Raw genomic sequence first — 27,210 nt, 5'->3', positions numbered from 1 at the left:
AAACTCTCAAGACTTCTGACAATTCTAGCTAACGTCCAAAAAAGCTGTACTAGGTTATAGTCACCGCAGCTTTCAATTAGCAATCAAACCCTATGCTACCCATGCTGTTTTTATGTGTACACACATACACACACACACACACACATAATTACACACGATATGTGTATACACACACACTCATATATATACACACACATACACATCAAAATGGCATCCTCCTACACCAGCATACAGCTAAGTGGTTATGCGCAGACTATAGCTAGATCAAATGCTCAGGATTGTAGTTCACCTAGTTGATAAAAATCAGTTAAGTGAAGTACTCCAGGCTTTAGTCTCCTCATCTATAAAATAGACATAGCAAATGTACCTTCTCCATAGACTTGATTAAATGAACAAATACATACAAAAGCACTGAGAATGTCCTTACACTTGGGAAGCTCTATTGTTCCCACTGAATCTTCTAGTTATTACTAGATTTTTTTTATTCACTTTTTTCATTGATCATCAGTTCTTTGATGAATTGTTATCATAGTCTTTCCCTTTTGCTATTTGACTTGAGATAGTCACTTATATTTTCATCTAATTTCTTACATTTACACCCTTTAACTCATTTGGAATTTATACTGGTATACATTGGAGGGAATTCTGTTATCCTTCGCCAGCTTATGGTGCCAGTTAAAACCACTTATTAAACGGTCCATCTCTTTATCTTTACTCTTTTGAAATGCCATCTCCATCACACGAATGCACCTCAGCTATTAAGATTAAACACATGAGAAAAACGCTTGTATTTCCTTTAATCTCATACTCACAATACTTTTTGACACCAGACATGTCCACACCAAATAATCAAAGGACACCATCTGACTGCCCTAGAATTCAACTTTCATACTAACAAGAGTTGATGCGGACCCCAGAGGTTAAGGACTCAGTCCTTCAAGACAGCCCACATTTCCCCAATGCCCCAGATCCCAACTTCAAGTCCAGATTGTCACCTGCACTTCTGACTACCTATAAGTGGGGCACCTGGGGGTTTGATGATTTACTTGAATGGCTCACAGAAGTCAGGGAAACCCCAAGAGCTTGTCAGTATTATAAAGGATATGATAAAGCATACAGACAACAGCCAGATGGAGATCCCTAAGTCTGAGAATACCAAGTGCAGGAGCTTCTGTCCCGGTGAATGTGGGGTGCCCCACCCTCCTGGCAAGTGAATTCTTTCACCAGTCTGGAAGCTCTCCAGATCCCTTATGGAGGCTTCGTCCCTCTACAGGCATGCTCCATCATTATCTCTGTCTCCACTCCCTCTATCCTGAAGGATGTGGTTGGGCTGAAGGGTGACCTTCTCGGATGACCAGTCCTCGTCCTGAAGCTATCTAGGAGCCCACCAAGAGCTGCCTCATTCAAACAAAAGACTGGAAATTCCAAAGAATGCGTAATTTTTTGTCAGGACTGGGGTCAAAGACCAATTAAAACAAAAGATGCTCCTACTGCGGTCTTAGCTCTGTGCCAGGAAGAGGGGACAGAGACTTTTATGTGTTTTCTATCATTTCATTTTATCCTATTGTATTCTTCTCTCTTTTAGGCCAGTATGACCCCAGTTTAACCTTTATAAGATGAAGTGAACTATCATTCTTTCATTTCCACTTTGGACCCACAGGTGATATAAATTCTGTCCACCATCAATTAAGTTCTGTTACCAGTAGTTATCAAAGATTCACTCCTAACAATGGATGTTCTGAACGCCACATAATGGGCACAGCCATCCTTGCTGGACTTATCTGGCATCTTTCCCCTCCTATTGCAGTCCCTCTACCTGCCTCTTCCTTGCCCTTTGAGTTTCCTTTAAAACATAATTACACAGAAACAAAAGGCTTTTCAGTTCCTATGCTACTTCAGGACAAAATGATCAGAGAAGTGCAGATTCTGTTTTATGCCTTTTGAGATGGCCACTAAATTATACGTACTAGCTAGGGACTTAGAATTAAAAGATTTTATTTATTTATTTGACAGAGAAGCGAGTGAGACAGCACAAGCAGGGGGAGTGGTGAGGAAGAGAGAAGCAGGCTCTCCGCAGAGCAGGGAGCCTGACATAGGTCTGGATCCCAGGACCCTGGGATCATAACCCTGAGCCGAACCCTGATTGAACCACCCAGACACCCCCTAGAAAATATTTCTGATTGATGACACACCAAAATGGAAGATGATACTGCAGCCTTTCCATTCAGAGCCTATTTAGACAGCAGAATTCCAGGCCAGTGAGATCCATGGAAAGTAGCAAATATGGCTGAACAAGGAACTAAGCTATACGCAGTAGCCACTGATGGAAGCCGTGAGGCTATCTTTTCTGTAAGATATTCAGAATAAGTTCATCTGGCTGAGTGCCGTGGCCTCTCCATATACTCTGTGACCCAGCCACTGTCAAACACACAGGGGCCACACTCATCCTGAATGTAGAGATGTTTTTCTCTCCACTAAGTGTTAAATAAGCATTTGTATCAGCACTCTGAATTCTCAGAATTTGGAAACATGTTTGTTGATGATAAAGAATAAGAGAAGAGACTTGAAATTGTTTTAGCTCAAGGAGAAACTTATCCCATAAAGGCCTCTTTTCCAGGGCTCATGTTTTATTTGTGGAGAAAAATTTCCTAGTCTAACATAAGGCCTCTTCCTAAATAAGGACTCTCATAATCACTGGTTAAGAAAAACATATCTTTTAAAAAAAAATTTTTTTTTTTTAAATCAAGAAAAGGCGATCTTTAAGAAAATTTTAAATGACAATGTTAGGTCAAAACTAAACTAATTTTGAAAATAATCTGTGATGAGTAGAGCTGCCCTCTGCAGCTAATAATCTTACCTCCTCTGTAGCCACTGCCAGCTTGGTAGCTGGGTACTAAGATGGTGTGGGTATGTACAGGTTTATAACCTAATACAGTTAAGCATTCAACAGCTAATGTACCTCACTTGTTATACTGTGACTAAAGTTGTACGATCATGTGTGGTTTTTTTTTTTTAAAGATTTTATTTATTTATTTGACAGACAGAGATCGTAAGTAGGCAGAGAGGCAGGCAGAGAGAGAGAGGAGGAAGCAGGCTCCCTGCTGAGCAGAGAGCCCGATGTGGGACTCGATCCCAGGACCCTGGGATCATGACCCGAGCCGAAGGCAGCGGCTTAACCACGGAGCCACCCAGGTGCCCCCGATCATGTGTTTTGTATTTCTCCTTGCCCATGATGTATGGGCATCAGAGCAATAAGCAGAATATGTGCTTCATGGAAGAAGACCACACAGGAGCAAGTGTTTGTCAGTCTACAATGCAGAGGGACAAAATTCCCTTTTTGGTTTATAAACAGCAGGTCATAAAAAGAACAATGGATCATGAAACCAAAGATCTGACTCCTTTGTCTATTAGCTTATCAACCTGAGCAAGTTGCTTTCCCAGTTCCTGATTCCAATCTGTAAAATGGGTAAAATGTGGGTAACACCTATCCAACAAGTCCCAAAATTGTTTCAGTAGGATGAAAATATTTCTGAAGCACCCTCACAAACACACAAATAACAATAACAATGACAACAATAATAAAAGTAATTATAAAAGAATAAGCCACAGCCCTGAAATAGAAGATTCACTCAAACACAAGAGAACAATCAAATCTGTGATAATGTTAAGGAAGTTAACTACAAAAGTACAATTTCCCAGCTTAATGAAAATGATTTAATATTAATGCAACTCAGAAACTGGTAAAATTAACAAAGTATATTGGCTAAAGCTTTTTTTCCCCCCAACCATGGCAAATATTATGCAGACACTTATCAATGCAAAGTCTTTAATTCCTCCATCATGTATGATGAATCCTCCTTACTATTCCATATTAAACGTGATACATTCAGAGGTCTCTCTGGCAGAATATCACATGCATCAATGTGCCAAACACAACCTTTTTCTCTCTTTACACTTACCTGACTGAAGACCTCTGATCAAAACACAAAAATCAACTATTTTAATAAGTAGTTTAGTTTATCAATAAGGGTCTAGAGGAAAAACAAAAGGTACAAAGATAAATCTTTTAGGAAATTAAGTTAAAACAAATAAAATTTACATTGTATTAAGTCAGCAAATATAATCACCTGGATATGTTTTTACTAGCAAAAAAAAAATGATACTGATGATAAAGAAAACGCAGAAAGCAAAGCAAAACAAAACAAACAATACACCTCAGACCAGAATACCATAACAAAAAGTTTTGTGGAAGCTGCATTTTATTTGAAAATCCACCCATTTTTGCTAACATACATTTTAATATTGTAAACAAAAATAGAATCTGCAGAGACAATGCAACAAGTATGCTTAAACTCATGTACAGAATTGCTTTCCTACAACGAACTGTCCTTCTTAAGGCCCCTCTCAACCAAAACGTTAAGATGTATTTACACAAAGCACCGATCAACAGTGCAGTTTAATTCTTCGTTAACTAAACTCTTGGCTAGACATTAACTTTAAAGATACTATTTCCCCTTATTTAAAAGGTACATGATCATAACATGGCATGAGCCAAATAAAAGGTTTCAAGGATTTTGTCCCCTCCCCTCCCCCCTTAACACCTCCTAGAGTTTTACTGAAAAGAAGGAAAGTCTTGAAGTGAAAGCAATTCCTCACATTCATTTTGGAAAGGCCCTAATGTCAAATGGAAAATAATGACATGCCAAGCACAAAGCAGTAAAGTTCCTTCCCAATGCACTAATGCTGAATTTAAAATGTAGTGCTTTTCCTAGTCAGCGAACTGTTCCCTTGCAAAATCCTAGGCACAGAATTGACTATAAGGATTAATGCATTTATAATGCTTCCCTAAATCCCATAGAGACTGAGAATTCTTAAGCGACTCAGACCTATGAACTTGCCTTAAAATATTTAGTGCTCTGTATGTCAGCTGAAAAGCATTCTGAATCAGATTCACTTTTATGGATAAAAATCAAACATACTGTGTACATCCATACTCATTTTCATAAGGAGGTCTGATACAATATTAATGTTACGTAAATTGATAATCATAAATAAATACAAATACTTAAGGAATGTCTACTGCAAACTGAATATATAATTTTTTTTAAAAGAAAAGTTAATTTTAGTTACTGTTCCTGTATCTGTGAGGACTGGAGAAAAGAAAGATACTGCATAATTAAGAATTACAATTTTGATCCCCCCCAAAAGAGTTCTGTTGCATTACAGTAAAGGACACAGCTCTTCTCTCCAGGCAGCTTTTCCAAATACAAATTTCACGCTTTCCAAATAAGGGCTTCTCTTGGTAGGTTACTGATTATGGGTATTAATAAGAGTTGAAAGAACTGAAAAGTTAGTCACCAAAAAGACAGATCTTAGTCTGAAATCATGGCAATTCTTGGCTTTATAAACTGTATTGATATGTTCTCCTATAGACTAGTCCCAATTTCCTTCATGGGCCTTCACTGGGTTACTGTAGCATTCTAATGGAAGAAGAGAGTTTTAAGAGACAGCAGTTTGGATTTTGCTGGAAGTTAAGTATTTGCTGCTTGAGCACTTGTCTTTTTGGAATAATTCCATTCTCTTCCATCCAGTTACATAAACTGTATCTGGAAAAAAGAAAAAAAAAAGAAGAGTGTAAGTTCACTTACAGCATTGTAAGATGTCTTCTCATTAAAAAAAAAAAAATGCTCTGTGGCTTTTACCATTCAACTGGCCCAGAAATGTTTACTGCATATTTATCACAACCCTGATTACAAAACTAGGTCACTATTATCAGCTCATCATGTGCCAGGACTCAATGTTTGAAGCCTAATTAGAGGGACTTCCAAATATATCTAATTACCAAAACCAAGAGACTGGGGAAGAAAGAAAATGAATGAACAATTTTTCACTGACAAATTGAGAACATCTCTCCATGAACACAAATATTCCATGTGAAAATCTCACTGAGAAAAGCACAATCTGGTATCATTTCCAAATGATATCATAAAATTAAATAATTAAAGGAAGAGTAATATTATGCTTACTAAATCACTGCTTTACTAATATAAATAAAAATCTGAAAGATCTATGAAGGAATAGTTTTCAACAGGGCCTCACTATTTGCTCAGATACTTCACTCAGGATATCCCTTAAACTGTTCATCCAAAGACATTACTGAAGTAGATGTGCTAATAAACTTGTCAAATCAGAAGATCTCTCAACTCTCAAAGATCTAGAAGCTCTATCTCTACTAGGGGCTAGAGCACCAAGAAGAACAAACTTCACCACCTTCCAGCAAAAAGAGGCAGTGTGGATCAAACATAGAATTCTTCAATCAAAAAGGGCATAAAGTATTCACATGCCCTTAACTTCAAAAAAAAAAAAAAAAAAAAGGTCTATTTTGGGGAAAAATGTCACTGGTTTTAAATTTTTAAATGAAAAGGCACACATAAATATAACATTTTAAAGAGACTGTTAAAATGAATTCTTCACAAATAATGTTCAGGGACATTAAAATCAAACTCTAATCCAACGTGTAGAACTGTGTTGTTCTCCATACATCTTTTAAGAATGACACAAACACCCAGTTTTTTTAAGGGTGGTATTTGATCCCATCCATCTGCTGTGAGCAGTGGATGCTTGTATGTAAACATGAGATGATTCTTTGATTTCACACCTTCTAATTATGTTAAAGCAGTTTCCAAAAACTGTTTGTCCTTACGTCCTATTTTGAGGTCTATTTTTATTCTTCACCTAAAGAACAGAGGAGGAAGGAGGAAGAGCAAGATAGCGTCCTTTAAAGAAACAAAGGAGAAGAGCGAACTGTGTTTAATATTTGATAAACTTTTTAAGTATTTAACTCCCCATCTCACCCAACAAGCAGCAATACCTAAAGTGATTTATAAGAAATCCTCCAAAGAGAGCTCTGCAAAAGGGTCCTTTCCTGAAGCTCTGTGAGGACTGTGACTGGAGGGGCTGGATGCTGCCGACAGCTGGGGGAAAAGAAGACAGAGAGAGGGAAAGAAAAAAAGATCTCTGAATGACAGAACATGAAAGCAGAAAATGTAATGAAAGAAGAAGTGGTTTTGTTTTCATCTTTAATAAATATAGAGGCAGCCTTTGTAGAAAATGGAATTATTAAAACAAAAGTTTCAATCACATGTGAAGTTAAAGGTATCCAATGGCATGTGTTTTTCAGAAAACAAATTCTTGTTTCTGAAATTCCAAAGGAATGAAAGTCTTTTACTCAAAAAGGTTGATAAAAGCTGACCCACAGTTAAGACTTCTATTGTGGGTGGGGGGAAAAGGGGAAGAAAGGGCGTAATTGTGATTTTTTTTCTTTTTAACTAAGGAAAGATGGCTTCCTGTATCCAGGCTACTTGTCAAAAGCTGTGCAAACTCTGACCTCAGCTCAGACCCAATACATCCATCTGTAATATTCTTTCCTTCCATTTTCCTAAGAGGTGGAAAGTCTTGTCCTCAGTGCTCACAGTGTTTTCACATGGAGTTGTCTCCTGCTCTTTCTCTGGATGTGCTGTGGCTGATGCATACATTCTGGGAGGTAAAAGTGACATTAGAGGTCACCTAATCTAACTGCCCACGCATATGCCCTGAAAATAGGGAATACTTAAGATCATTGATCGTTTTCTACTTGGTAACATTTGCTGGATTCTTGGAATTAGCTGCTCTCATTTAATTTGAATATATGGTGAGGCAAAAAGAGTTTGTTAAACTCAGTAACGTATCATCAGTATTCCCTCAAAGACAGACAGTTCCTGAAGAATAACGGGTTCATTTTCATATGTGTAGCTCCTTCACCAAACCTACTTTGAATATTTCAAACCAAACACAAATGCTTTTAGTTTGGAACAAACTTTTAATTTTTTTTCTCCCACGCTGCATAAGATTGCAGAGACAGACAAGCACAGAGGCATGCAAGCATTACTAAATGAGCTATCCTTCTAGGGATGTTCAACTGAGTATTAAAGTTGACTAAGGGGGAATAGTTTCAATTCATATTTTCAACACTCAAATCCTATTATGGATTTCAAGCCTCATCACCTGTCTTTGCTAGTTCAAAGTGATCTCAATTTTACCTTTTAAGAAAAGCACTACAGAGAATGAATAGGCAATGACTTTCAGCAAATATTACAACACAAGTACATGCAATTTGTTGGTGCGGATGTCAAAAGCAATTTAAAGGTCTGGAAATCAACTTCAGTTATTTTAGTGGTTGAGTTACTTTCCTAATCCATACCCTTTTCTCAAAAATAAACAATCAAAGACAATGGGAAGAGACAATGGAAAGGATGATGAACTTACATAGGCAGCTACAAATGGAAGGACAGAGCAGCACACTGGGCTTGGGGATTCAAGTAACAGCCAGGCAGTAAGGTGGTTTGGAAAGATGGTTCCTCCTCCCCACTTCAGACCAACCATGGATGCCCATTCAGAAGCAGAATGACTTCAAGTAAAGTGATCACCAGTCTCTGAGCTGGAGGGAATCTAAGATTAACTGGGTTTCTCTCCAAAACAAATTTTCTCTTTCACTTGAAGTTCAAACAAAAACATCAAAAATCCCTTTTTGGGGTAGATTGCATCCAAAATCTCAAGTCTCCTATGAGAGACTTAATACTAAAGATTTAAAGACTAAAATGTCTTAAGTCACATGTTTTCATGAAGATGGCAGTCTGAAGACCTGACAGTCTCAGAGGAAAATGCATGAAGAATATGATCAATGGGAGGGAATGCTTCTACTCTTCTCAATGTCTGAGCATACTGCTAGAGAGAAGTCCTACAGACTTAGAAATAATGTTAAACAGGATCTATTTCCTTGGGGAGAAAAAAGTGCCAGTTTCTAACTAACCTGGAAAAATCCACACACCTAGAGCTTACATTTATAAATATGTAGCCAAATTAAAACGTGAGAAAACAAGAGCCAATATCCTTGTAATAAGTTCTACATCATCAACACTCATCTCAAGCACATGAAACTATGGCCCTGACTGGTTTGGCTGACTGCAGAGCACTACAGGCATGGCGGTGAAGCAGCCCTGAAACACCTGTGCCCGCCTCTTCCTGGCGAGTGCAAACCATAGGCACACCATGCACTGGTGAGAAAGTACCCAGCGCTAAGAGAAAATAAGGAAAAAGAAAAGGATATATGCTGCAAGAGCCCAATTACTGCTCAAGGGAAGCAGGAAGAAGAAAAAAAGGGCACGAAGGGCTCAACAGGATCCTGGTGGGTGAGAAACAGGGACTAGAAGAGTCTGGAAAGTCACCTGTAAGTAAAAGAGCTGACCCTCCTTTACTTATCATTCTATGGTAAATTAGAGATTATGTAGGGCTGCTAGTACCAGGCATGTGTGCGCTCTTAAAAAAAAAAAAATCCTACTTCAAATATGCCATCACACAAAAAAATAAAACATGGTTTGGGGGAGTGGTCTGTTAAGTGTCCGACTCTTCATCTCCACTCAGGTGGTGAGTTGAAGGCCCGGCCTAAGGCTCCACACTGGCCAAGGAGCCTATTTAAAAATAAAAGAAACCCAGGGGCACCTGCGTGGCTCAGCTGGATGCACATCGGACTCTTGATTTCGGCCCAGATCATGATCTCAGGGTCAAAGGACGGAGCTCCTGCTCAACAGAGAGTCTGTTGAGGATTCTCTTGTTCTCCCTCCCACCTCTCCTCCCACTTCAGCTTTTCCTCCCATAAATAAATAAATGAAATCTTTAAAACAAAATAAAACATGGCCTTTTAGTTATTTATTTCAACTACTCTCCATACCAAATCCCACAATGCTAAAAAAAAAATCAGCACTATTGTTCAAATTAAACTGACCTATAACACAACTGAATATGCCCTTTTTAAAAAGATTTTATTTATATTGACAGAGATCACAAGCAGGCAGAGAGAGAGGGAGGAAGGAGGCCCCCTGCTGAGCAGAGAGCCCTATGTGGGGCTCGATCCCAGGACACTGGGATCATGACCTGAGCCAAAGGCAGAGGCTTTAATCCACTGAGCTACCCAGGTGCCCCTGAATATGCTTTTTTAATAGTCACTCTTACTGTTAAGTCTAATATGGACATACTTAGTCTTCTTTCCTCATCTTATAGGAAAATAAAATACTGAGAAACAGTAAAAGAAGAGCAGCGTATAAGTAGAAATACTAAGATTTACAAGTAACTGATGATGGTAACTCTCCACTGAAATTCCTCCCCCCCTTTCCCTCCACTCTAATCATCCTTTAAAACATAATGTTGAAATGGGAAGAAAAATTCTAATGCTACCAAAAAATCTTTGCTTTTATGTCAAAAGCAAAGATATTTTTGGTTGTAGCATGTGTTTTTTTTTTTTAAGATTTTATTTATTTATTTGACAGAGATCACAAGAAGACAGAGGCAGGCAGAGAGAGAGAGGGAAGTAGGCTCCCTGCTGAGCAGAGAGCCCGATGCGGGCCTCGATCCCAGGACCCTGATATCATGATCTGAGCCGAAGGCAGTGGCTTAACCCACTGAGCCACCCAGCGCCCTGTAGCATGTGTTTATTAGTATAATACAGAGTACACAAATCCTAAGTTAACTTTAATAAAAGTCAAACATACTTAAAAGAGATTTTAAACAAAGAATTCTATTGCTACACCACATATCAAAACAAAAATGGTTACTCCTTCGTTAGCTTCCTGTTCAACACCGAAGAAAGAAAATTTCAGGTCAGAACAAGAAAGTAACAGCAGTGTGAAAGTGAGACTAGTGCAACTGCTTACAGGAGAATGAAGAATTGGATATTTAAGGATAAACTTCTGACATATCACTGGCTGTGCTCAAAATTCTTGGAGAAGATGAAACCCTGCCACATCTTTTCTTTCCATTTGAATTCCGCAGTCACCCAAAAGCCTGGATAGCAAATAGCAATGCTGTAGAGACTCACTCTGTCTTTGTTAGAGAAGCAAAGTCAACATCTTAAGAAAATGGGTATGTATTTCCTTTGTCCAGGTTGACAGAGCTGAGCTTTATAGAAAGATAGCACTGAATCTAATTTACCTGGCACTTCTATAAATGGGGCTTAGACTATCCAGACCCAATGCTCCTACCTCCCTTTAAGACTATCTTGAGGATTAAATGAAAATATACATAAAGCATCAATACATTGCCTGACCTTTATTAGCTCAAATACTAGTTCAAACCTCCCTATCACCTACAATAATTGCTCATCTATTCCTGTAAAAGAAGCCCAGCTCAAAAGTCATTGAATCCACTGTGCTCTCAACACGCTGTGTTTCTCTTATAATGGTTCTTATTCTGCCATCAACCAGTCACTTACTTCTATGTCCATATTACATTCAACCTTAGGCCCCTCAGATGTAAGAAACATAATTTACCTGTCTCTTGTTAAATTAAAAATAAATTTTTAATTAAATGTTAAATTAAAATGTTTTTCGGTGATAAAATAAGCTCTGTATAAAAATAAAAACCAAGGTTTATGTCAACTATTATTATAAGATGAAACAGTAATTAAATGTGACTATAACATACCCCCTGTTTGCCATTTACTGGAAATATGGCACCCCAGCTTGGTTAAAAAAAATTTTTCTGAACTGTATTCCATATGAGCTTTAAGCTACATGCTTTTACCTGTTTTATGTAGTCTATTTCCACTAAAAATGTCTAAGAAGAGAATTTTAGACTTGGACATTTCAAAAAAGGTTTACCCCTCACCCCAAAACAGATGAGCGTATTTCTTTGGTCTAAATAAATACTTTAATTATTATAAAATGAAGTTTCATACTTCTGGGTAACACTACATTCCAAAAAGGTTGAGCCATTAAAGTCCTGCTGATACAATCCTGAAGACTGATGTGGCTTGGTTTCTGTGAACAGTGTCCACAGTCTACTGGGCACATGGATGATTCCCGCACTAATGTGGCCCATGCTCAGGAGGGCCGCCCTGTCACCACCATGACCTATGTCCATGTATTTATCTGATGTTGGCAGGTAAGAGTTATAATTAAGGACCTCAAAAACATAGGAGGTCCTAATTCCCAGGACCTATGAATGTGACCTTATTTGGTAACAGTATCTATGCAGACGTAATCAGGTTAAGATGAAGTCATTAAAAGGACACTAACATAATGATGGTGTCTTTTTAAGAGGGAAATGCCACATGAAGACAGACACGGGAGAATGCGATGTGAGAGAGGCAGAGATTGAAGTGCTAGAGCTGCAAACCAAATAATGATTGGGGCTAACTCCTTTCCTCTGGGAAAGAAGAAAGGCAAGATCTTCCTCCAGAGGATTTGGAAGAAGCCCAGCCCTGGGGGCCACGTTTTCAGAATTCTACCTTCTGAACTGTGAGAGAATGTCTTTCTGATTTAAGCCATCAAATTTGTGGTATACCTTGCTATGGGCAGCCCCATGACACTAACAGTAGACTCTAATGCAGATCTGCTGACTCCAAGGCAGGTGCTTTTGTTTCCTCTCTAAACTCTGCTATCCCAGTTAATTTCAACTCAGCCAGAATTTATGGCTATATTTAACATATAGGAAAAAGTTAAAGTGTAACAGAGAATTTTTAAAAAGGGACTCCTCTAGGGGAGCCTGGGTGGCTCAGTGGGTTAAAGCCTCTGTGTTCAGCTCAGGTCATGATCCCAGGGTCCTGGGACTGAGCCCTGGATCGGGCTCTCTGCTCAGGGGGTTGCCCCCTCTGCCTGCTTCTCTGCCTGCCTGTGATCTCTGTCAAATAAATAAAATGTTAATTTTAATTTAAAAAAAAAGGGGACTCCTTTAGTAAATATTAGACAGTCAATATACTCCTGTATTTTCTAACCACACAGTGCTGTATATGGTCAGTTATGGTAATCACGAAGGTAGAACTTTATAGTCATTCAAAATTTTAAGAGTATGTTCTGGTTTTGTTTAAGACAAGAAATTAGATCTCTACCTTTTAGAAAGAATGTCCTTAGGAAAGAAACAGTAAAAGGCCTTATTCTCTAGGTTGTCTTATTAACATCAAAAGTCAGCAGATTAGGGGCGCCTGGGTGGCTCAGTGGGTTAGGCCTCTGCTTTCAGCTCAGGTCATGGTCTCAGGGTCCTGGGATCAAGCCCTGCATCAGGCTCTCTGCTCTGTGGGGAGCCTGCTTCCCCTCCTCTCTCTGCCTGCCTCTCTCTGCCAAATAAGTAATCAAAATCTTTTTTTTTTTTTAATTTTACTTATTTATTTGACAGAGAGAAATCACAAGTAGATGGAGAGGCAGGCAGAGAGAGAGAGAGAGGGAAGCAGGCTCCCTGCTGAGCAGAGAGCCTGATGCGGGACTTGATCCCAGGACCCTGAGATCATGACCTGAGCCGAAGGCAGTGGCTTAACCCACTGAGCCACCCAGGTGCCCTAAGTAATCAAAATCTTAAAAAAAAAAAAAAAAAAAGTCAGCAGATGGACTTCTCAAATTTTTGTTCTGATTCAGGTGTACCCCAGGGACTACATAACCAATTTCATCTATGGTATTAAATCCCAATTCCTGAACTATATTCCCTCATGGTATCTTCTAGGAGGCAACCGTAAATGAGTATAAAGCACTGCTGACAAGGCAAAAGGTCTTTTTCACAGAAATCCAGCTGGGCAGATCAGGTGACAGAAGAGGCACTGCCAACAACCAACATTTAAAACACCAGGAAAGCTAAGAAAAAAGAAAAAAGAAACGAAAAGAGTAAGGATTAAGCCTAACAGCAAAAAGATCCACTAGTTCTGACACACAAGAAAGTCATTAAAAAGGCAATTTTTTTAAGACTTGAATTATTCCTATATCCAACAGTGTCCTTATTTAGAAGGGTAAAAGATACTCACAACAAGCCATTGTTTCCTTTCAGACACTTAACTGATGCAGACTTACTTAAAATTGGCCGTTACAAACAAAACACAGCAGCCATTTTGCATCCTTAGCCATATCCTCCATAAATAAAACTGGCAACCCGCCATATTAAAACAAAACAAAACCAATACCAATCAAGAAACAAACAAAACTTTCGACAGTACACTGATTTAACTTTTTTTTTTTTTAGATTTTATTTATTTGACAGAGACAAACACAGCGAGAGAGGGAACACAAGCAGGGTGAGTAGGAGAGGGAGAAGCAGGCCTCCTGGTGAGGGGCTTGATCCTGGGACACTAGATCATGACCTGCGCAGAAGGTAGCAGCTTAAGAACCGAGCCACCCAGGCACCCTGACAGCTTATTTTAAAAATTAAATGCCCATAAGTAACACTCTGGTTTTCATACTGCTTTTGAAAAGTAGATTGGTATGGGATCAGAGTAAGTTTCTCATGTAAGGAAGTGATAAGAATGTAACTAACATAATACCCACTCCCCATCCCCAAGATCTTCAACAACATCTAAACTGCCTCATAAACATCCACTGAAAGAATATTACTTCGCATTAAAGTGACTTCAAAAGAAAACTGAAACTCGATGAACTGTCTTCATGCTTTTAACAGAAAAGCTGCATAATGCAATGTAGAATGAGTTTAATAAACTACTGGTCAGCAATGGGCATTTCAGTGTATACACCAATAAGTATTAGTAAGATTTAAACACCATTAAGAGAAGAAGTAAGAGTCCCCTAAGAGTCCCCATTCTCCTCAAGTTAATAAACAAACACACTTAAAATAAGCCATCAAACAGTGAGCAAAACTGGGAGGAAGCATGAAAAGAGAAAAAAAAAATCACCAATCACAGGGATCTAGTATTTCCCACGTAGTCAAACATCTAGGTAAGATACACTAATGCAGCATTTTTTTTTCCTTAAAAGCTACAATATTCAAAAACCCCACCAAAAAGGAGAATTTCAGGCCAATATCCCTGATGAATATGGATGCTAAGATTCTCAACAAGACCCTAGCTAATAGGATCCAACAGTACATTAAAAAGATTATCCACCATGATCAGGTGGGATTTATCCCTAGATTGCAAGGGTGGTTCAACATTCAATCAATGTGATAGAACAAATCAATAAGAGAAGAGAGAAGAACCACATGGTCTTCTCAATCAATGCAGAAAAAGCATCTGATAAAATCCAGCATCCATTTTTTATTAAAACACTTCAAAGTACAGGGATAGAGGGAACATTCCTCTATCTATGAAAAACCCACAGCGAATATCATCCTCTATGGGCAAAAGCTGACAGCCTTCCCTTTGAGATCAGGAACACGACAAGGATTCCCACACTCACCACTCTTGTTCAACCTAGTATTAGAAGTTCTAGCAATAGCAATCAGACAACAAAGAGAAATAAAAGGTATTCAAATTAGCAATGAAGAAGTCAAACTCTCTCTCTTCACAGATGACATAATATTTTATATGGAAAACCCAAAAGACTCCACCCCCACACTATCAGAACTCATTCGGCAATTCAGTAATGTGGCAGAATACAAAGTCAATGTACAGAAAACAGTTGCTTTCTGTACACTGTATTTTCACTAACAATGAAAATACAGAAAAAGAAATTAGAGAATTGATTCCATTTACTATAGCACCAAGAACCATACAATACCTAACCAAAGAGGTAAAAGATCTGTACTCGAGGAACTACATACAGGACACTCATGAAAGAAATAGAAGAAGACACAAAAAGATGGAAGACCATTCCATGCTCTTGGATCAGAAGAATAAACATTGTTAAAATGTCTTTACTGCCTAGAGCAATCGGTACTTTTAATGCCATTCTGATCAAAATCCCACTGGCATTTTTCAAAGAGCTGGAGGAAACAATCCTAAAATTTGTATGGAATCAAAAGAGACCCCAAATTGCTAAGGAAATGTTGAAAAAGAAAAAAACAAAACTAGGGGCATCACACTGACTGTTTCAAGCTTTACTACAAAGCTGTGATCACCAAGACAGCATGGTACTGGCATAAAAACAGACACATAGACCAGAGGAACAGAGTAAAGAGTCCAGATATGGACCCTCAACTCTATGGTCAATCAATCCTCAACAAAGCAGGAAAAAATATACAGTGGAAAAAAAGACAGTCTTCAATAAATGGTGCTGGAAAATTGGACAGCTATGTGTAGAAGAATGAAACTCGACCGTTCTCTTACACCATACAAAAAGATAAACTCGGAATGGATAAAAGACCTCAACGTGAGACAGGAATCCATCAGAATCCTAGAGGAGAACATAGGCAGTAACCTCTTTGACATCAGCCACAGCAACTTCTTTCAAGATATGTCTCCAAAGGCAAAGGAAACAAAAGTGAAAATGAATTTCTGGGACTTCTTCAAGATCAAAAGCTTCTGCACAGCAAAGGAAACAGTCAACAAAACAGAGGCAACCCACGAAATGGGAGAAGATATTCACAAATGACAATACAAAGGGCTGATATCCAGGATATCAAACTCAACACCCACAAACAGATTAATTATGTCAAAAAATGGGCAGAGGACACGAACAGACAATTCTCCAATGAAGACATACAAATGGCTAACAGACACATGAAAAAATGTTCATCATCACTAGCCAACAGGGAGATTCAATCAAAACCACATTGAGATACCACCTTACACCATTTAGAATGGCCAAAATTAACAAGACAGTAAAAGAACGTGTGTTGGAGGGATGCCTAGGTGGCTCAGTGGGTTGAAGCCTCTGCCTTTGGCTTGGGTCATAATCTCAGGGTCCTGGGATCGAGCCCCTCATTGAAGCAGAGAGCCTGCTTCCTCCTACTCTGCCTACCTGTGATCACCATCTGTAAAATAAATAAAATCTTTTGAAAAAAACAAAAAACAAAAAAAACGTGTGTTGGAGAGGATGTGGAGAAAGGGGAACCCTCTTACACTGTTGGTGGGAATGCAAGTTGGTGCAGCCACTTTGGAAAACAATGTGGAGATTTCTTACAAAATTAAAAACAGAGCTACCCTATGACCCTGCAGTTGCACTACTGGGTATTTACCCCAAAGATACAGATGTAGTGAGAAAAAGGGCCACCTGTACCCCAATGTTCATAGCAGCAATGGCCACAGTCGCCAAACTGTGGAAAGACCCAAGAAGCCCTTCAACAGATGAATGGATAAGGAAGATGTGGTCCACATATACTATGGAGTACTATGCCTCCATCAGAAAGGGATGAATACCCAACTTTTGTATCTACATGGACGGAACTGGAAGAGATTATGCTGAGTGAAATAAGTCAAGCAGAGAGAGTCAAGTATCATATGGTTTCGCTTATTTGTGGAGCATAAGGAATAACACGGAGGACATGGGGAGATGGAGAGGAGAAGGGACTTGCGGGAAATGGAGGGGGAGATGAACCATGAGAGACTGTGGACTCTCAAAAACAATTTAAGGGTTTTGGAGGGGCAAGGGGTTAGGGTTGGGTGAGCCTGGTGGAGGGTATTATGGAGGGCATGTATTGCATGGAGCAGTGGGTGTGGTGCATAAACAATGAATGCTGGAACAATGAAAAGAAATTTTAAAAATAAATATTTTTTTTTAAAAAGCTACAATATTGGGCATGAAACATAACATAATCCCCATCTTTTTAAGCAAAAGTTACATAAAAATACCTTAAAAATACAGAATAAGACAGCATAAAAAACGAGTGAGAACTGGGTGAGTGTACAGGAAGGCATAATTTCAATAGTACAGTGTAGTCTATTAAGTTAAAGACAATATCCTAAAGAACAGAGTAGTCTAGTCTGAAATAAGAGCCATCTGGAAGGTATTCGATAACACTAACACAGCACTTAGAGTAACCTAGATACATGAAGGACACAGAACACAATTTTTTGGCAACTAAATGGCAGTAAGATGAATATATCTGGTAGGGCTGAGATACTCTAAAAATATTTTTTTTTAAAGATTTTTTAATTTATTTATCAGAGAGAAGGGGGGGGAGAGAGCGAGCACAGGCAGACAGAATGGCAGGCAGAGGCAGAGGGAGAAGCAGGCTCCCCACTGAGCAAGGAGCCCGATGTGGGACTCGATCCCAGGACGCTGGGATCATGACCTGAGCCGAAGGCAGCTGCTTAACCAACTGAGCCACCCAGGCGTCCCAAGATACTCTAAAAATATTAACATAACTTAAAGTAAGCAAGCAAGAAACCAGAAGATACAGGTTATGCCCTAGGTGAGTAAGAGGTTCCAAAAAGCATTTCAAGGAGCAGGGAAAGATTTTTGGCAATAGGTACAGAACTGGGATTTGATTAAAACATTTTAGTTTGATGGGATTTCACTTTACATTTAAATTACTGTTTACTTTACCATGTCTTCCCTGTCTTCAAAGAATTTTGAATCCAAATGAAAAATGGGAGGAAAATAATGAGAGAACTAAAAGGTTAATTCATTAAGAAAAATTATTCTGTTTACAACTAGCATTTGAATGGGCAGAATTAATCCAAAGGACTGTCTCAGAACCATTAAAAGCTACCAAAATTAAACTGATTTTAAATACGGCTATAAATTATTACACAATGGTTATTAAGTAAGTGAAAAGATCAATGAAGGACAAGTAAGTTAATGTAACAGAGAAGGTAAGTTTTCAACCAGGTTCACTTGTCTGACAATGTTCAAAACTTTTGTGAGTCAGGCACTGTTCTAGGAATCAGGGACAAAGAAGTAAACAAACACACAGAAGCCTACCACTACGAAGCTTATAAATCATTCCAGGAGTCTCTTGCTAGACTGGATGGATGGATGGATAGACAGACAGACAGGACAGACAAACAGATGTCAGGTAATAGTAAGTTCTATAAAGAAAAATAATCCAGGATAAGGAAAAGAGTTTCAGATCTCAGAAATACTGGAAAGGGACAAGAGAAGACTAATGAATAAGTAAAGAATGAGAACTGGGTAAGGTATTCAAATGTTGAATCACTATATTGTTCACCTAAAACTAATATAACACTGTATATTAACTAACTGGAATTAAAATAAAACCTTAGGAGCACCTAGGTGGCTCAGTAGGTTAAGCCTCTGCCTTTGGCTCAGCTCAGGTCATGATCCCAGGGTCCTGGGATTGAGCCCCACATCGGGGCTCTCTACTCAGCAGGGGGCCTGCTTCTGCCTACCTCTCTGCCTACTTGTGATCTACGTCTGTCAAATAAATAAATAAAATCTTTAAAAAATAAAATAAAACTTAAAAAAAAAAACCCTAAAACCATTAAAAAAAAAAACAAAACTAAAAGCATTACCAAAGGAAAAAAAAGAACAAAGACTAAGTCCACTTTGTAACATATGAAGACTTTCTGGCAAAGACAAGCAGTAGAATAACACTGGATACTTTCTGAAAATTGTAAAGGCATGGGAATTGAAGAACCTGAATGTTCTATTTACTCTCTATTACTCTTAACAGTTAAGGAGACTTTGTGAGGTAGCTGTTAAGAAAGAAGGAAAGTTAAGAGGATGAGTAATATGTTCAGTTATATTTAGATTCATTTCCTTAGGTTTCTAAATATAGAGATAAGATGCTAAAAATACCGCACAGAGATTATTCCAGTATCTTCAGAATGAATTAAATTAGAAAGACAAGAAACACAGGGAGACTCTTGTAAAATAAGCACGAGATAAAGGGTTCCAATCTGGGTGAAGGCTGTAGAAAGCAAGATGGATGGATGTAATGATAGCAGAGAAAAAAACTAATGGGGCTTTGTGATGAACAGTTGGAGAACAAAGGGTTAAAGTAATGAAAAGTAACATTAAAAGTTAGGAGATTCTTGGGAGCCTGGATGGCTCAGTTCGTTAAGCATCTGACTCTTGATTTCCGCTCAGGTCATGAGTGTCTCAGCATGGAGTCTGCTAGAAATTCTCTGCCCTTCCCCGACTTGCGCTTTCTCTCCCTAAAATAAATAAATCCAATCTTTAAAAAAAAAAAATCTGAGATTCTGCCTTTTAACTGATTGAAACCGACAGAAGATTTTCGGAGCCATTTCCCTGCCACCGGATTTTCTCTTTTTCTAGTTATCTATTTGCTTCCTTACATGCTTTCTTCAATCTATATTTAGAGTTAAGTGCTCACATCAAATTTGATTTCTTAACTTGAAACTAATGACTCTAATGTTCTTATTCTCTTCTTTTCTGGCATAATTTCATTAGGAAAAGGTACTTCTGTCAGTGTCTCTTTTCAAGCCCATGGGAATTCTTGCACTTCTCTGGTGGTTTAGTGAGTTACGTGGATTTTGAGAAGGCAACAGGATATAAAACCTAGAATAAGAGGAGATGCTAGGAGACCAGCACTTTTCATAAAGGCAGATTTTTATCACAATTTTTTAAAAAAGATTTTATTTATTTGAGACAGAGATCACAAGTAGGCGGGGGGGGGGGGGGGGGCGCGGAAGCAGGCTCCCTGCTGAGCAGACAGCTGGATCCGGGACTCAATCCCAGGACCCTGAGATCATGACCTGAGCTGAAGGCAGAGGCTTTTAACCCACTGCAACACCCAGGTGCCCTTTTATCACAATTTTTTAAACCACGTATTTTTTTTTTTTAAAGCAAATTCATATAAAATGTTTGAGTTAGATTCAAAGCATTCCCAACACTACAGATGTTCTTGACATCTACAGAAATTATATTCTGAAATGTGTAAATGTAGTTTATAATCCAGCAGGAAACCCAAAGATTTGCAGAGTAGTTCACTGATGCCAAAAGGAAGACAGTGCTAGTATAGTAGCCATTTGGGCCCAATCCCCATTAAGTATAGAGTAAGAGTATTACAAATGAGCACTGGACCAGAAACCAAGGATTCCTGGGGTAAGTTGCATTTCATCATTTATTTAGTTGAAGAACCTTTCCAAGTCTCAGCTTTCTCTATCTCTAAAACAGGATGGTGATAGCAAGCCCATCTACCTTAAAAATTATTTTGAGAAGAAGGTGATACAAGTTCAGAAAATGTTAGGTGGTGTTCAAGTAGGTGGTATTCAAGCAGTTTCTGGTAAATTTGTAGCACTGGAATATAGCTTTTTCTCTTAAATACATTTAAGGTCGTAATCACTCAATCAATCCATACAGGAAAAATAATAAATAAATGATAGGGGTGCTGGGTGGCTCAACTGGTTAAGCACCCAACTCTTGATTTTGACTCAGGTCATGATCTCAGGGTCATAAAAGGGAGCCCCACATCAGACTTCACACTCAACAGAGGGTCAGCTTCTTTCCCTCTTCCTCTGCCCTTTCCCCCCTTTTTTCCTTAAAAAAATAAATGATCCATATCTGACGTTAAAAGTATAAATAACAGGGGTGCCTGGGTAGCTCAGCGGGTTTAAAGCCTCTGGCTCAGGTCATGAGCCCCACGTCAGGCTCTCTGCTCAGCAGGGAGCCCGCGTCCTCCTCTCTCTCTCTGCCTGCCTCTCCGCCTACTTGTGAAATCTCTGTCAAATAAATAAATAAAATCTTTAAAAAAAAAAAAAGTATACATAACAAACAAAAAAACTGGGGGAAAAAAAAGAAAAAAAAGACATAAGGGAGGCCTACAATCTCAAGAAACCGTCTATACCAACCATTAGGGAAATAATAAACATTTTAAAAGATTATCAAAATCTAGTACTTCTTTAGCAAGTTAAGCCAGTATTTAGAACCACTATTGGTAAAAGACAGAACACACGGTAAACTATGTATATATTTCCATAATCCATTTTATAAAAACAAATACATACAAAATAACTGACTTATTTAAAAAAAAGTTATGGCTGCATCAATTACTCTCACTCCCAGCTATTTTCAATATAAATACTTTGATTAAGGAACAGGAAGAAAAGGTTACTTTAACATGGACAAAAGGGGAAAAAAAGAGGCATCGGGCAAATATATGAATTGCAAAGAACATGGATTTTACCTTTTAATCAGGACTAAATTGACTATCCACTCCAAGTTACTGGTAGTCCCTGAGATGCCAATTTATGAAATGAGTTAAATGCTCAAAAAAGTCTAAAAAACAGGACTGATCACCTATGCTTCCCAAGTCTATGAAATACACAGAGACTAGATTCAAACTGGGTCAGTGCAAACTAATATTGGTCGTGTAACACTGTAGGGATTGGCAAATGGAAATACTACATATATTCAAGTGGGAAAGGAATAACAAGTCCATTACCAAATGCTCACATCAATGTTTTCAAATAAGTTTTAAACACATGAAAGTTAACCAATCACTTGGCATCAGAAGCAGTGTAAGAAAGGAGTACTTTAATAATTGCGTGTAATTTCTACCAAGTGTTACACAACAGGATCAGTGCCATAATGAATGAGAAACCATTCTATCACTTCCTGAGTGTCATATCTACTAGTATGCCACAAGAAAAGTGAGTAACAAAGAAACCGCACATCTCTTCTGACCACAGTGGGGAAAAGCTCTTCTAAAAAAATCCAGATTCCCCTAAAGCTAACAATAATGGGATGAAAGTGTGAATATTTGGGGTGAAATTTCAGGAAATGGGAGAGGGTCTTAGAAACAATTGAAGAGGAAAGTCTCTTCTTTAAAGAAATTAGGTCAGCATGGCATTTCAAGATTTTTTTTTTTTTTGCCTTCCCATCATCCCCACCTCCACCACCATTTGTTTTTAAATACATGTTATCTAGTGAAAGAATACGTTCTTCATCACTTTTTTGTAGACTTGCCACATTCCACAAATATCTCAAGGGCAACACCTTTGTTCTAGCACCAGTCAAACCAAACACTGGAGCTCTGAGTTCAAGGTTTCTAGGGTTCACAAAGGAGAGCAAAGCCACAATCATGAACAGAAAGTAGGTTCCTTAAACTAAAAAAAAACTGTACTCTGCATTGACCAACAGTAAGTTGTCAAAAATTTTCCATCCTTAATGTTTGTAATCTGTTTGTCCACTTCTTCCAAATAAATCAATATTCTTAAAAGCATTTTTAGATGATAAAGAAGCAAATAACATCCACTGTCAAAGGGAAAAACAGTTTGTTTCTTATGTTGTATAAAAGGAATTTTTAGTATTCTATCCTTCCCACATCACGCACATTTTAAAAGAGTTACATGTGGCACATAAGTACCTGTGCTCCTGATACAGGACCAAAGGGGTTTGGTGGTCTCATGACAGGCTGGCTATATATTAAGGTTGGCTGTGTCATTACAGGTACACTTCCCATTTGAGGAGGCTTTAAAAAAAAAAAAAAGAAAGAAAGAAAAGAAAAGAAAAGAAAAGAAAAATATTAAGTTAGATAATGTCGATTAACATTTTGCTTAAGTAGTAAACAAGAAGAATGGCAGGAATGGAAAGTACTAGTATTTTAACTCGAAGGAAAAATTCTTATAAATACAAGTAAGACTGACAGCCATAAATTCTTAACAGTTTTTTAAAAGTCTTTGATGTATATACTTCTAAGGTTAAAAAAAAAAAAAAAGCAAGCTTAAATTTAAGCAAAATTTAAACCTTACTACAGTATGGCAGTCAAAATTTTAACCAATTCAAAATTTTCAAATTTGCAGTTTTAGACATAGGAAAACTTGAAACTGAAAAATGGCTAAGATATTTCAAAACAAACTACCTTTGAATGTCAAATCAAGTTCTTATGCCATTATGCAAGTGATCCTAAGTGAATACAGTTGTTTCTTTGAAGTGGTTTACTCTCAATGGTTCTTTCCTTTTATTTCATCTATTGTTAGGGAGAACCAAGAATAGGCTTAAATAACACATGAAGAGATTAGTTTTTTCTTGAGTAACTGAAAATTGAGTCTCAACCAACCACCTCTTTGTTTAAAAACTACTACTCCATGGTATAGAATTAACACAAATAAGTAACCAAATAGAGAACATGCACACCACAGTATCATTTTGGTTAAAATACCATACTCTATTATAATATTATCTTTCTACAGGTTCTACCTTTCAATTAAACTCCAGAGCTACTTCCATAAAATGTAAATAAAGAAGTAGCATAGCAGCCACAGTAGCAATCCCAAGGGATGTGATGCTGCCTCCTATTATCAACAGTTCCTCAACCACATACAGGGGTTGAAGCCATTACCTCCATTTCTTATCTAAGTGAGTCTTAGAGAGTTGGGAGAGTAAGGGCAGTGTAGACTGGATTATGGGCAGCTTAAAAGTAAGACAAGTATTTCTGTATGACAGTAATTAATCACTGTCATAGGAAAGTGTCTCTGGCCTATACTGGACTAAATTTGCCCCTACACAATTCAAGAAATGTTAATTCCCCCCTTCCCCTATAGTATTAAGGTTTTAAGACTTCAATAGTATTAATATAAGGGCACACAAAGGGTTGGAGATAACATTCATGTTTAAACGGGTTTGTAATGAAGCATAAAATACTTGGCAAAGTTATGAGGGGAAAAAGAAGCCAGGTACTACTATTAACATTCATAAATGATATCTACTGTATAATGACAATTCTAGAAATATTTATGAAACCAATGTTATGATATAAGATTCTATGTTAGACATTAAAGGTATGTGAATTACCAAGTTCATTTTTTAGTAACTGTAAAAAGGCATGTTAAATATAAATCAATCTATTTTCAAAAAGTTTTGTCTGGAACAATACTTACAATTCCATATCCTATCATGCCTGTGGGTGTAGTAGCAGGATAGGCCATTACAGGGGGTGCCTGACATGGTGGAGAAAAAATAAACAAAGATGTATAACTCATGTTACATCAGTTGAGTTCAAGGAATTAATAGCATAGTTCCACTAAAAAGAATTGCTAAGACAGCTGTGATTAAATGTGACACTTAGGATCATTAATAACTGTGTCAATTAATGTTCAATGAAAAAAGAGTGTCTTGAAATTAGCAGAAAAGCAGATCAGAAAAAAAAAAACATTTAAACTTAGATACAACAGTGATCTAAAATTTCAACGTGCTTTTTACAGCTTTAAAGATCTTCAGATTTAAAAAAAAATACCGAACGTTCTAAAATTTGAGGTCTATTGCTATTACAAAAAATGTTTACCCAGGGGTAGCTGGGTGGCTCAGTTGGCTAAGCACCTGCCTTTGGCTCAGGTCATGATACCTGGGGTTCTTGGGATCTAGCACCGGGTCAGGCTCCCTGCTCGGCAGGGAGCCTTCTTCTCCCTCTCCTTGCTCTTGCTCTCTCTCGTTATCTCTCTCTCAAATAAATAAAATCTTAAAAAAAAAAAAAACAGTTTACCCAGAAAAAGTATTAGTGAATGTCTTCCTAGGTGCTTCAGTATTTTGAGCAAGAAAAGAAAAAGTTAAAGATCCCAAATCAATTAATAATCTGATATTTCAAAAAGTTCTTCTGAAGACCTCAATTCATTTTTTTCAAAGAACCTCAAAGATTTCAAAACACTACTGAGTGTGACTACTTTTATGAGGCACACGGTTTTTATACAGAGTACGTGTATTAGCACTTCTTGTAATTTATTCTGTAAATTAAACAATCTTCTACAAAGCACCAATTTGGAGGAGCAAGAAGTTTTTAAATCTGTTTATTCTTAAACACTTAAAAGAACCACCTAGCCCTACGATGTTTAAAGTTCCCCTCCACCTTCTACCCTACCTCAAGCTTTCTGTAAATATACAATGTGAGCACAAAATCATTTTAAATATATTTGCTGTCTTAACAACATCCCCTCTGTGTGTGTGTGTGTGTGTGTGTGTGTGTGTGTGTGTGATATCTTATAATGAAAACTGAAACTGAATACAGGAGAAAGACCAATAACACTGCTGAAATACAAAAAATAACTGAAATTACACAGCAATTTGAACATATGCGTGGAGCAGTTAAAGCATAACTAAAGTGAATAGTTAAAAGTTTAGTATTTGAGTGAGCATGTAGGATTTATTGGTCTCTCCCTACTTAAAAACTGAGAGCTGCAAGAGCAGCAGACAAACTGCCAAGTACAGCGGAAGCCTGTAAGATTTCATGCAATTATTATTTTCAACATTACAACAATCAACATTTCCCTTCATTCAGAAATCATCAAGTGCATAGTGGCAGCACAGATACACACACAGACACCCAGCCATCTGGCAGCAAATGGCAGAATGTTAAGCAAGAAAAAAAAAAAAAATTCTGTATTTCCCATGCCACCATCAGAATCAATTCGGCAACACATCCATGAAATCAGTAGATGCTAGAAAGAATTTCTGGCACATTGAAAATCTGAATGTGAAAAAAGTAATAGCTGGAAGGTTATGAGATTCTGCTACAGCAGTGGTTAATAGCATGCCAATTTATTGCAAAAAAGGCTAGTTTTTGGTCACTTACGTATTGTGGAAAATGCATGCCATTCTGTTTTTCCCAGGGAGAACAATTACATAATGCAATAACACTGGATTAGAACAAATACTTACACAACAGAAAATACACAGAGAGCATTTTAGTTCACATGTACATTCACTGACTACCTAAAATCCCTTGTATTTCCGGTATCTAATGGAAGAACACCTATACTAAAACACTATCAAGGTTGACAAGGGAAATTTAGTCTCTAACATAATCCCCTTACATATCTAATAGTTTATGACAAGTATCATAAAACATAAAATCTATCAGTAGTGACAACACTGCAAAATTCAGTGCGTCCCATAAACAGGGTTGAATCATATATCCACCACTCAGGAAAAAAGAAAGCAATAATTCAAAGAATTTGTAGTATAATATCATCATACAGATTAATAAAAGACCAATGAATTTTTTAACTTAAAAAAGTTCAAAAACCTTGACAGTGTTTATGGATTAATAAAAAGGTTAGAAATGTAAAGAAATGACATAAGCAGCAGTTTATCTAAGTAGTGAATCACATCACCAGCCCTCTATGTTAGTCATTAAAAAAGAAACTCTATTATATACATACATATAAATATTTTAAGAAAATTCTTAAGAGATGACACACAATAACACAGTTGCATAAATATCATCAACTTACATACAAATTTTAACTAGTTAAATGCCTATTACATTCTGGTAGTCAATCTTAAGTCAAGCACTATCTACAAACTTCTAATATTTCATATAAGTCAATACCAATTTAATACAAAATAATAAAATATTCATTGTATTTTCATATCAGCATTTGGATTTTTAACAGTCTTCATGTATTATCAATGTGTAATTCACACCAAATGGTATAAAATCCACTAACCTAACCTCTTGTCATCCCCTGGTCAGTGAAGTTTGTTACAGTACAGATAAACCTGGGATTCAGAGTCAGAGAGAAAGGATTTCAACTAAAATCTGCTTTCTAGATGTTTTATACTTACAAAGAGAAATTGCCTAACTTTATTCTTGTAATTGGGATGC

At 37.6% G+C, this 27,210-nt stretch overlaps 1 protein-coding gene across 27 annotated transcripts in view; it reads right to left on the bottom strand.

Annotated features, from left to right (window-relative positions):
* Positions 1-4,241: 4,241 nt before the first annotated feature.
* The window catches only part of PICALM (phosphatidylinositol binding clathrin assembly protein), a 111,669-nt gene continuing 88,700 nt past the window's right edge, over positions 4,242-27,210 (bottom strand). For 7 of the 27 annotated variants that reach the window (XM_082749058.1, XM_082749047.1, XM_082749067.1 and 4 more), the window contains 5 exons: positions 26,176-26,199; positions 24,491-24,550; positions 22,978-23,082; positions 6,872-6,974; positions 4,242-5,606 (listed from right to left, as the gene is read on the bottom strand). In XM_082749058.1, the coding sequence (XP_082605184.1) occupies positions 6,882-6,974; positions 22,978-23,082; positions 24,491-24,550; positions 26,176-26,199 (282 nt within the window). In that variant the 3' untranslated portion in view covers positions 4,242-5,606; positions 6,872-6,881. The remainder of the gene's footprint in view (positions 5,607-6,871; positions 6,975-22,977; positions 23,083-24,490; positions 24,551-26,175; positions 26,200-27,210) is intronic. The other 20 variants (XM_082749068.1, XM_082749048.1, XM_082749050.1 and 17 more) reach the window with 3 other exon arrangements.

The sequence above is a fragment of the Mustela nivalis genome (assembly GCF_964662115.1).
Source record: "Mustela nivalis genome assembly, chromosome: 9".
NCBI lineage: Eukaryota > Metazoa > Chordata > Mammalia > Carnivora > Mustelidae > Mustela > Mustela nivalis.
Note: the sequence above shows the minus strand (reverse complement) of the source record. Positions and strands in the feature narration are given on the sequence as shown.